Source organism: Mixophyes fleayi, chromosome 9, assembly GCF_038048845.1.
Source record: "Mixophyes fleayi isolate aMixFle1 chromosome 9, aMixFle1.hap1, whole genome shotgun sequence".
NCBI classification, from domain to species: Eukaryota; Metazoa; Chordata; class Amphibia; order Anura; family Limnodynastidae; genus Mixophyes; species Mixophyes fleayi.
Genome location: NC_134410.1, coordinates 47,380,734 through 47,393,138, shown reverse-complemented (window position 1 = coordinate 47,393,138; position 12,405 = coordinate 47,380,734). Strand labels below are relative to the sequence as shown.

The 12,405-nt window shown below is 39.3% G+C and overlaps 1 protein-coding gene across 6 annotated transcripts in view; it reads left to right on the top strand.

The window, feature by feature from the left end:
• The window catches only part of KIAA1210 (KIAA1210 ortholog), a 99,312-nt gene extending 87,632 nt beyond the window's left edge, over positions 1-11,680 (top strand). For 5 of the 6 annotated variants that reach the window (XM_075184282.1, XM_075184278.1, XM_075184279.1 and 2 more), the window contains 7 exons: positions 396-590; positions 1,752-1,811; positions 2,172-2,259; positions 4,481-5,986; positions 6,540-6,640; positions 9,036-9,129; positions 11,270-11,680. In XM_075184282.1, coding sequence (XP_075040383.1) covers positions 396-590; positions 1,752-1,811; positions 2,172-2,259; positions 4,481-5,986; positions 6,540-6,640; positions 9,036-9,129; positions 11,270-11,409 — 2,184 coding nt within the window. In that variant the 3' untranslated portion in view covers positions 11,410-11,680. The remainder of the gene's footprint in view (positions 1-395; positions 591-1,751; positions 1,812-2,171; positions 2,260-4,480; positions 5,987-6,539; positions 6,641-9,035; positions 9,130-11,269) is intronic. The other variant, XM_075184277.1, reaches the window with a different exon arrangement.
• The last annotated feature ends 725 nt before the right edge of the window (positions 11,681-12,405 follow it).

The window sequence follows — 12,405 nt, the reverse complement described above, 5'->3', positions numbered from 1 at the left end:
TTGTTTAGATGTAGAACACAGTTCAGAGGATCCCAAAGGATATGCCCATCCACAGGAATAGGTCTCTGTTAGAGTATACTATTTCACAGAGCCAGAAGTACATAACATGTTAATAGAGATCCTAATAGGAGAGTCAATGGGATAAAATTACTTCCAGAATAGAATAGACAGAGACTCTCGTTCCTTTGAGACTTTCAGCCTTTAGGTAGGCAGATGGCAAAGATCCCGATAATGGAAATTAAGTGTTGCTCCAAAATGATCGTTCTCAAGCAGAGCCGGCTGCCCAGCAACATTGCTACCAACGGATGGGTTTCTTTGTCTGACACTTGCAAATATAGATATATTGAAGCTTTAACAATGCACATATTAAAAATCTATGTCTCCTGTCTCCATAGGAATCCTCTGAATCATCTTCACACCCCATCAGTCCATTGCACTCCAATGTGCATTTGAGTCCCACCTCTCCCAGCACCCACTTTCCACCAGCAGATTTTACGTCTCCGGCAACTTATGTGGCCTTTCTGGATTATTCTGCAGCAAAACACAGGATTGCAGTTAAACCAAAGAAACGGAGAAGACCGACCACAAATGTGAGGCAAACATAGATACATATTATAAAACCTTTTGCTTTCTTACCATTCAAGCATAAAACTTTCCCACATGCCAGTGAGGCGCCAAAAGTTCCTTGTGTCTGTACTACCAAGCAGTGGTGTGGCAACAGGGGACACAGCAGTTACAGCTGTGACTGAGGCTGAGACCCCATATCCAGCCATCTGCTTACCTGTGACTGTGGAAGAGACAGGAGCATCTGCTGGCACCTCTGCTGTCAGAAGCTACACTGCTGTCATCAGGGCCCCTCTTCCAGTAATATATAATGGAAATTGCATTTCACAGAAGATACACCACCTGCTTTGTACTGAGACAACAAATGCCACTTATCTTCTCACTGTGGTACAGATGGCTGCATATGGGATTGCACTTCAGATCCCTCATTCCTCTCTTATTCTTGTTGCTAGGTCATTGCCCCTACCTGGACAGCTGTCAGAGGAGCAAGCCCTTCTCTTTCACCTGGCACCTAACTATTACTGTGTCGGAGGTTCCCAGACTATTCAGGTCTATGAGAATCTCTCTGTTCATAGAGACACCCATAGCGCTATGAGTATTTGTGATTGGAGAGATGACCATAGTTCTATGAGCGTCTCTTTGATAGTGGAGAAGCTCATAAATCTGTATGTGCCTGGAACTTGTACGTATTTGTGTGAAAGTTGAAGGAAGAATGGGGGAGGCATTGCACTGCAGGGATAAGGTAAGTGTGTAATGGGGGGATCTCATTGTGCAATGGGGAAGGAGTGGGGTGCAGCAGGGCATCTGTGTATTATGTAGCACCTATATGCAACAGAGGGGTGTGTGTGTGTGCAAAGAGTGTGTCCAATGCAGCTTCCATTGTCATAATATGTCAATGGCTAAGGCTTCATTATACACTGGGCAATGGGGTTTCGGGTTCAGATTTTCCGCAAGCTGGTAACCATTAGTGGAGAGGGTATACCACTCTGGTGTCTATGTATACTGGGAATTGTAGCTCTGCAGGGCCACGGGTACTGTGGAGACACCCATCACTATTAAATTAAATCTTATACCTCTCACGAAAACTCTCATGTCCATTTAAAATATCACAGAACCGGTGCCGAGCTTTGTCCGGATATAGTAGCAGTCTTTATTTTTAAAGTGTTCTTCTCTCCTTCTCTTCCTAGGATGCCACTGCCAATAGTGAGGTGCTGTTAGTAAAGGGGAAGGATGATGCCAATAAAAAGGTAAATAACTGAACAGACTTTTCTGGAAAAACAGCTTCTATTATGAATAGGTAATCACTTGATGTAGTGCTTTATCCCAAAAATGTTCATTCATGATGACTTGCCAACTTTAACTACAAACAAGCTATTAATGAAATAAGTGGAGTCACAATTAAACAATTTAGAACAATAGGTGTTTACTTCATTATTCATAGCAAAATAGTGTACTAATATGCACTAATATGTTTCTCAATGGTCCTTTATGTCCTACACTCAGGATTTGGTTACTATCCTTAGAAATTCTTTCGTTTTAAAAGCAGAATTGATGTAATCTGTAAATTGTGAGACAATTATTCTCTCTATATATTTTCTTTTTCAAAGGTTGAGCCACAGCAACTTGTCAACATTCCTCACTCAGAAAAACAATCTGCAGAGCAAGAAGCACCAAATGAAGTCAAATGCAGAGAAGGTAGTCAAATAACACAGCTGCATTTTTTATTTAGCACAGCAATATAATCTCCTAGACTGCTCTGCCAGAATGCTACTGGTTCAGGCAGCAACTTTTTTGTATACTGGAGCCAGAAAAATACAGGAGACAGATTAGAGAACCTGTCACCTTCCATTTTTATTAAAAAACAGTTTTTGTTTTTGTATTGTTTTTTTTTACTTAATTACTCTAATAGCTTCTATGTCAGAGCTGAATTTATTTGGTAATTAGCAGCATCTACTTAAGATAGTCTTCCCCTGTCACAAGGGGCGCAACTTAATATTTGTGGGCACTATATCAAAAATTTCCAGGGGGTCCATTTACATGAAACAGGACAATTTCTCACCTCCTCTGGCTTATTGCAGATCCCTCTGCTGATCAGTCCATGGCTGCTGTAGTAGTAACCAATAGGATGCAGACTACACTGTTTACCAATCACAGTCTTCTTTTTGGTTACGTTGACAGAAGCCACAGCCTGATAACCAGGTGGAGCTTCAGTGAGCTACTATATTGGTTCTACAACTTGCCTCTTTTGTGTGTCATAGGGCAGAATGAGACGTTTCCTTCCAACTACTAGTAACACACATGGGTATGCCTAACATCTTGATGACACGGGTGCAGAGTGATTCAAAAACATTCATTCACCCAGTGATTGCATCATTAAGATTAGAGAGGACCAGAACCATTAGGTTACAGTTGTTTAGTCAGTAAAATAATAGTCCTATATTACCAGATAGAACATCCAGTGTAGTCACTTAACAAAAATCCACTTGTAGCATTGCAACACATCAAGATATACCCATTGATTGCTGTTTCCATCTTTGCTTGGTTGCTGGAACCTCTGAGCTCAACTGTCATTGCTGCTGCCTTATCTGTTCAGCTGCCCACTGAGATCAACTGTGATTGCTGTTACCTCCTCTGCTCGGCTACTAGACCCATTGAGTCAAACTGTCAGCATCCTGGACCACATGTCCAAGAAGTTGTCTTCTCCATTATCCCAGCCAGGAGGGGCACAAATGAGCCTCCACCTCTTCTATTGCCCTAAACAACTTGGATCAGTTGTTCCTTAGATGCTCTCTCAATACCTACCTTAGCTAATACACATTCATCCACTTCTCTCACATCACTTGGTTTACTTTCTCTTTTTCTCCTACTAAATTTCAACCCACTTCTCTCCAAATGCATCTTCCTTCTTCAGTATTCTATTTTTCCCTTCCTAATTATTATTTCCCCTTCACTACTTCCCACCTCACTATTCTGCAACTATAAATTATTTTGTTCGCTGAACCCACAACCTTCACCAGCTTACACCCACAAATCATTCTCGCATGCTCACCTACTTGTCCTGTTTCTTGCCATACATCCTGGTGACACCTCACCCGACCCTATGCACCATGCTATCCCCACTATCTGCTCACATTCCTTGTTCCACTACAAAATATTCTATCCACCTTGTACTCCCAATTCCTTCAACCATTTCCACATATAACCACTACCAACCATCCCCTTTTCCTGTGCACTTTGGAAGATCTGTTTGTAACAAACTCTTGCATACATAAGCTTTTCATTTAAAAATCCCTCAATCTCCTTGCCCTTGCAGGAATCTGGCTCACCTCCTCTCACATTACATCCCCTGAACCCCTCCTACAGTGGCTCGCCGTTGCCACACAGATCCAGAAAAAGGAAAGGTATACAGTTCACAGTATCCACCTATTCTCTCCTTTCCACATTTGTGATGCTGTCATTTAGCACCACCTGGTCCAGTTTCCCTGTTCATTGACAAATTTGCTGCCAGGCTCGCTTACTCCCTTTCTTTTGACCTGCTGACTCTCATACATTGTCATTTTGAACATTACCATTAACATCTCAACTGCCTCTGCTGCCACAAAAATCACTTGCTGTGATGGACACTCATTCAACCTTGTTTTTTCCAACGTATCCATCCCGATTTCCAAACTCGACCTTCTTTCCTTCAGCCTTACCTTAGCTCATGCCCACAAACCCCCCCCCCCCCTTCCCTACCAAATGCACACAGCAACACTTGGATACTACAAATTTGAAAACCAATAGTATATAGTCGGGAAGAAATTGTATCTGTTTACATTGATTTTAATGGTTCATGTTTAACCATAATTGTTTGGCAGTTAAGTGATTACTTTTTGATAGAAGAAGATAAGGATCTACTGAATGTTTTTATTTTTAGATGTGATGGCCCAGGAATCAGAAGAGGACATTACTCTGCCTCTCAGTGCATTAGAAATGGACATATCAAACTTGAGTACAGAAAACTGCAATATCCCTGAGGCTTCTGATGCATCTCTTCTTGGAAAACAGATTGTGTCATTTCAAAATGCTGCCATGTATAATGAAGCTGATGCGAATTTCCATGGTAATTGTCTGCCTATAAGAGACCAGGTAGACATTGTTGAGATGAAAACAGAAAGAGGAGAAGAAATTTCTTCACTAACCCAGACTTGTGCTTTCCAACCTTTGCAAGAGCAGAATGAGATTGCAGTTATTGTTACACCTCCTGAAAGTAATGATGCTGAAGTAGAAACTGCTCATTTAGACCTCATTCAAGACCTAGCATATGGTGTATCTGAACATTCCATCACAAGTCACAAGGACACATCAATATGTGGAATAGATGAAGCCATAGTGAATGTTACAGATGAAGAACTAAATGAGGATGACCAAGTGTTTACCTGCTTATCAGACATACAGAAGGAAACTGAACATGTTTTAGCTGCAATTGAGACCTCCCAAGATGATTTGTTGAAATCCGAACCAGTAACTGCCGTCATAAAGGATTTAGGAGTTGAAGAAATGGGTAAATTTGCTTCAGAACGTGTTTTATTATGTGAAAGTATTTATGTGGAAAGCCCAGTAACAGTGGAACAAACATTATCAGAAGTAACTCCAGAAGCATCAGATCAGATGGCTACAAATGTTGATATTGATGGACACATTATAAATGACCCACCACCATCAGAGCAGAAAGTGGAAACTTGTGATCTAAGAATTATCGAGAACAGCAATGAGAAGTCTTTTAATGCTGGTAATGATGCTAGGAATGAAATTGCACTAGTGTCTCATACAACTGACTCTTTCTTTACACCCTTGCCCAGTGGGGCTCATGACAGTGATGTTGACATTCTATTTAATAGAGCGTCCTCCGCAGATATGTGCAAAGTTACTAAACCAGCAGATCCAGATGCTGACAGTAAAATTAAAACACCCAATAAACCAGTAAGGTTTACTGTAGCCCCAGCATGGCAAAGGGCACTCTCAGTTGGATCTAATGTCAAAGAAAGCACCTTCTGCAAGACTATGGGAGCTAATATAATCAGGTCTGAATCATTTGATGGTGCAGATAAGTCTGTAGTGGACATTAGTAGTAAGAAGAGTGAGAAGCTACATGAAATGGTTAAAACGAGCAAAGATGAATCTTGTGTACCTTTTGGTGTCAGACTAAGGAGCACTTCATCTTCTACAAAATATAGTGAGGAATTTCCTGAAGAGATTGCCAAGCAAGGCTCTTCTTCTGTGGATACTGCATCATTGGTTACAGCTCGCACCATGCAAACTCCTACAAAGACTCTACATGTTAACTCTGTTTTCACAAAAAATATAAAACCATCTTATACCAGTGAAGACAAAAGTCAACTGAAACCAAAACCAGAAGATCTCTCGCCACAAGAAAACTCAGGTACTTTTCTATGGTTCAACTAATTGGTCTACATAGTCACTCTATAGTGTAAATCTGTTTTGTGTCTGTAAGGTTTGAAAATAAGTTCAGTAGCATAAGAGGGGCATAAGCCACAGCAGCCAGTCACACATTGACTTTCCTTGCACCTAATTGGACCAGATTTAGCAATGTTACTTTATATAGACATGCTGACACTCTCTTTATAGGCATCATATGGGGCATCAGCATGTAGGGAAAATAGTACAAATTGTATTTTTGTTATTTTAATTGAGGTTTGTTTTTGTCTTTCATTTGCATTATAGATGAGAAGGGCACGATTTTGGTAACTTCCTCAGGCAGCAGGATTACCCCTGGGTCAAAAATAATATTTGATTGGTAGTGTTCTACATTCTCTGCTTAACATGTTACAGCTATGCTGATCCTGCAAATTTGTATTTCTTATTTTAGTTGAAAACATTATGGTTGTCTGTCTGTATTAGTAAGTTAGTTATTAGGAAAGTTTGATATAAGTAGTATATAAGTATATTGAATGCATGTTTTCCTTCCTCCTAAGAAGAACCTGCATGGATTACAATGGCAAGACTGAAGCAGAAAGGATTTCAGGATCATCCTCTTGCTAGAGAGAGTATTACAGCTGAAAGTGACAAAGCAGAGGTACTGAAACTAATTGTTGAGTCAAACATTGAACATTTACATAATCCACTGTAACTTGCAACTGTTTTGGGAAACAGTTGCAGAGTCTATTCTTGTCGATTTAAGTGTACAAAATACTAATTTATATGTTTCATATAACAATACAACAAGTTGTACAATAAAACTGTTATGAAAAATAGCTACATTCAAAAATGGTTAAAAAGCTCTCACTAATCTGGAATTAGTAAGACCATTTGATTATGAATAAATGTCAGTAGGTGGCCTAAACCAGGCCACAATCTAGATTCATAAGTGTATGCTCTTGTAGCCGCTTTATACAGCCTGAGTAGCTCTCTGTCATTTAACATATTTACAATTATTTTGTTCAAGTCTGAATTTGCCAGCCATGATTAATAGACGTTGTTTTCCATTTGGTGGACACATGTATCTTTGCTGCCATAGAAGTGAGTTAAATTAAACTGGATTAAGTTGTACATCATAGAGGTGTTTATCTCCCAGCGGTGAGTTCCTGGGAAATTTCTGGACATTAAGGTGTGGATTTATCAAACCTCAGAAAAAAGGAAACACCTGCACGTTTACTTTTTAGAAGGTTTGATAAATGTATCCCTAAGTCTCAATATGTCATTAATATGCTTAGTCACTTTAGGCAACCAACAGGATACAATTAGTCCCAACAAATATACCAAATTGTTTCAAAAGCAGCACATCCTCTGAAGAAAAATGGTAAATAGTCCAGAAACAATTGGTGTTCTCTTTGGCTGCAAAGTGTGTCCTATGTAGGACTTTTAATTGATGATTCCAATAAACCCACTTGTTGGTAGCTACCTTTTATCATCATTATCAGCTATTTATATAGCGCTACTAATTCCGCAGCGCTGTACAAAGAACACATTCACATCAGTCCCTGTCCCATTGGAGCTTACAGTCTAAATTCCCTAACACACACTTACACAAACATACGGAGAGAAAGAGACTAGGGTCAATTTGATAGCAGCTAATTAACCTACCAGTATATGTATCAATCCGGATCAACATATTAGAAAAAAAAAAAAAAAAACACTTTTGGGGGTCTCATTATTACATTCTTCACCCATTAGGCAAAGGCGGATTGGTGGCATCCTGAGGAAAATAAGGGAATACCCAAAAGTGAGAACATAGAGAAAAAAGGAGACTTGAGCTGGAATTTGAAATCTGTTTATTGCCACATATTATTTACTCAGTATTTAAGTTTGAGGACTAGTCAGGGATAATTGCAGATCTTCAGAAAAAAAGCTATTATTATATTTGTCACCTCTCCTCCTCAGGCCCCTAATATTAGCATAACTTATTATGGCTATGGCCGGTGTGTTAATAACTGAAGCAATAAAAAAGTCAGGTAGAGAGGGCATCTCCCTGCTTTGGTAGTGCTAAGTAGCTTTATTTTGGCCATTGGAGGCCAGCACTTAGAGGCATTGTTATTTTGGCTTAGGTTACCAAGTTAACATTTAATTTACCATTATCAGCGGCATGAAGCCCATCTGCAGGCAACATAACTTTTGATCGCAGTTACCCTTTAATGTATGCTTATATTGGTTATATTGGTTCCATTACAAACAAAAAGAGGCTGACTTCAGAGTCCTTCAGTACAATTACTGATCTACTGTATGTAGTAAAACTATCCTTCCCCACAGTCTGTCTCCAATATTTTTAGTTAAGATAGCCTTCTGAAACCTTCCCAAATATATTTGTAAAGTATATTTGTAATGTTTCATGTAACCAGTTTAAATGGCTTTAGATTTAGTGGTGCTAAGGTTGGTTATGAGACGGTTACTTTGAACATTCATATCGCTCAAACCCCTGTCACACAAAGGATATTGCACTATTAAGTGCAACATTTCTGAGCCTTTATCAGTGCTGTGTAGTGATCGTTCCCCAGAATGCAACGAGTCTAACACTAGTGCCTTTCTAGCTGGGAAATTCTCTGTATGTAGGAGATAAGCACGGAGAGGATATACATAGGCCTAAATGTGCTTAGTGTCATATCGTAAGCTGGGAATAGTAGCCACATGCCTTGCTTGCCTCCATCATGACAACCTGATTACTTTGTAAGTAGAGAACTTAATTTTCTTTTTTGGGCAATAGATGATCAGTGAAGAAGGTGAACAGCTGTTGACTGACATAATTTCTGCTGATTACTGCATAGATTCAACAATCCTGTGTGTGTGTGTGTGTGTGTGTGTGTGTGTGTGTGTGTATGTATGTATGTGTATGTATGTATGTATGTATGTATGTATGTATGTATGAATACATTTTGCTTGGTATGTCATTTTGAAAATGAGGTTGGTAAATTCCATCTTGTCGTAAACATGATCATTCTAAAAGTTTAATTCTTCACTTGTTTTATGTACATTTCTAGGGCACCACAGAATGTTTCCAGAAAAAGAAAATCGATACTAGTCCACAGGAACTAGACGTAAAGAGGTCTGAGCCGGCATCCACGGACATTGCAGGTAGCACATTAAATCCCTCATATAAGCACATTATATATTGATGTATAGCCTTAAGGACCCTCTATGTATAACATTAAGAACCCTTTTCACAAATATCTAAAGTACATTCATTTGCAAGAACAATCAGATAATGACTAAAATGATTTTACAACTGGAAGTGCCTAACATCTCCTCCAGAGTTTACTGTAGTATTCTGAATATGATCAGGGTTATGTAATATTGAGATGAGGCATTTTACAAACCTGTCTTAAGCATAGTTTTCTCCTGAAAGTGATACATTGGCATAGCTTAGAGAGCTTGGATATATAGCTCATTGTTGGTTGCTATTAGTATCCAGCTTCCAAGACACTCTCCTCAATCATTCACATTTTGCGCTGCCAGTGCTATATTGAAATAAAATGAGACCCTAAGCAGAGCAGCAGTTTTGGGTCCCGTCCATTAATCTCCACAGTACAAACATCTCTTCATTGTACCAGTTGTTACTACACCTCCTGATTATACAACAGGTAATACCATCTGTGTTCCCACTCATAGATTATACCAGCAGTATAGTGCTTAAACCAGCAGTGTCTCAAACTCAAAGTTATACAAGCAATGCCCACTAAATGAGAGTGCCTTCAGGTCCCCACTGGATACCAGCAATGATAGCCACAGGCTTGTGTCATGACCACTGCTTTATAAGCTGCAAGTGTGTCTTGTTGGGTTCTAGAGGAGGGAGAGAAAGTGGGCACTAGACCATATTCACGGGTTGGATACACATTTTTTTAAATCAGGTATTTTTTTATTCGAATTTTAATACATATAAAAGAAAAAGAAAAAAGCAGACAAAACAAACATTACAAAACCAGTGTCAGCCGTTTAACAGAGCTCTAATGTTACCCAAGCGAGACCGGTACAGGCATAGATAAAGAACAGAATACCAGAATAGTACAAAATGATACAGGGAGATAATGGAACATGTTCAATTTTGACGAAGCAGGTACATTACAAACATATTTGAACACATAAGTATCCTACATATAGCCATATCAGGAATATCACATAAAATTGCAAAGTTTATCAGAGCCACAATGATGGAATTAAAATAAATTTAATTTAGCCCAGACCAAAAGGGACTCTATGATTTAGCTAGACAGCATCCTGGACCACCCTTCTCCTTCTATGCTTGGATTCATACCAAGAAGACCATACTTCATGATATTTGTGCTCGGCCCTTCGCAAGGTATAGGTATATCTCTCATGGTCCATGATCTCATTTACTAAAGCCTTCCAGTTATGGAAGTCTGGATTTGCATTTGCAAACAAATTACGTGCAATGAAAACGTTTGCCAAAGTAAGAGCTATGAAAACAAATTTATAAAGAGGTACATTTAGTTTATCCTCCAATGATAACCCGAATAGGCATACCTTAGGTTCCAAAGGAGGCAATCCGGGTACCACCCGAACAATACATTTCCATATTTTTTCCCAGAAGGCATGAACTACCTGACATTCCCAGAGCAAGTGCCAGAAATCACATCTAGGCTGAGAGCATTTAGGGCAGTCAGCGTTCCGAGCCCTATCAATTGTTGCCATAGACATTAGAGTGTGATACACCCTATGCAGAATATAAAAGTGAATTTGTTGAAAACGAACCGAAGATGTGGCAAGTTTAATGCTTTTCAGGATATTACACCACTCCTCCTCGTCTATTGTACCAATATTAGATTCCCACTTTACTTTAAGAGGTAGTAAACTATTACTTGTCAAATGGTGGTTAAGCTCTGCATAAAGAGAAGAGATAAAAAAAAAATTGGTCTTGCAACTTGTTCCCAGAAATAATCCGCCGGAACATGCTTAGCCAAAAAATTAAATTCAGGAGAACGATGCTAAACTACTTTCTTACTGAAGGAAGTTCCATCGCATAATGAAATCTGACAGCCGTCAGGTCTATTTATATCTTGGGGCTTTCGTCACTGACAGCGTGGAAAGATATTGCTTTAGGGTAGTGGCATTTACACTCTGTTACAGCAATATTCTGACCATTACCGCTGCTATGAAATATAAAACATTTGCTGGAAATGTTATCTTTTATATGACTGTTTTATAGATGTGCACCAGACATTTCTATCTATTGCTACTGAACTCTTGTTGGTTACAGTTGTACCAGAGGAGGCACGGGTGGAACCTGGGGGAAGCATGCGCTCTTCTCAACCACAAAATCCAGATGAACCACCATGGTTTTCCCTGGCCAAGAAGAAGGCGAAGGCATGGAGCGAGATGCCCCAGAGTGTGCAGTAGTAACACACATGTCTCCTGTTCTGTCACAAATGTCTTGTTTGTTTTTAACTGTGAACAAATTTAAGCCAATGAATAGATGTTAAAATGTCTTAATGTTCTATGTAAATTGTAACCCTATGCCTTGAAAAAAGGGACTCTGTATTTTTTTATGTTTTGAAAGTAAACGCTGCTTTTTGACTACCAAAAGGGCTCGGTGTAAAATAAAATATTTTCTTTTTAGGAAAATGCACCATGTAAATCACAATGTAATTAAAACAATATATGCCAAATTTTTTTTTTTGCTTTTCTTTTTTTCCCCCCACTTTTCTTCTCAAAACAAATGTGTGCACATTGCTGTGAGCTGTCATCCGTGATTGGAAACTTGTTTCTGTAGCTAAATTCATCATCTGCGATGGAGGTGGACATCATTTACGAAACACACTGAAGGCTCTTCTCTGATCACCTTGGGTTTACGGTGTAAGCGTACTCTCTGCTCTCAGGAGAAACGGACACAAACTCTAGAAGTTCTCCTAGGTTTGCGGGCTGTAAGAAAGTCTGAGGCGGTGCACTGTGCAGAAGTATAAGCGTCGCATTACAAGTCCAACATCCTAACACTTTAGAACCACCCCTTTCATTAAAAGAAACCTTTCTGTCTTTATTTATTCCTATATCACTGGAAGAAATTTATCATTGGAATGAGGGAACTGCCTTTTATTGTATGTATTTTAAGTTTAGAAATAGCGCAAAACCATTCCGATTAACAGTTTAGGGCAAGACTGTGCTTCCACCAACAAATGTGCCCCCTCTCCTTTATTTCATTTCAATAATCTTGTGCTCTTTGCACTGCTCCACAAAATTAAGGACGCTGGTGCGCCTAATCTCTACATAACAAGGAATACCCTTGTATCACCCAACTTCTTTTATGAACCAAAATTCTGCAGATGCCGCCATCTTAATTCATAAACGCAAGAGCCTTGGCAGCAATCTAGGCGCGTGTGCACAAATTTAGAAGTTCAG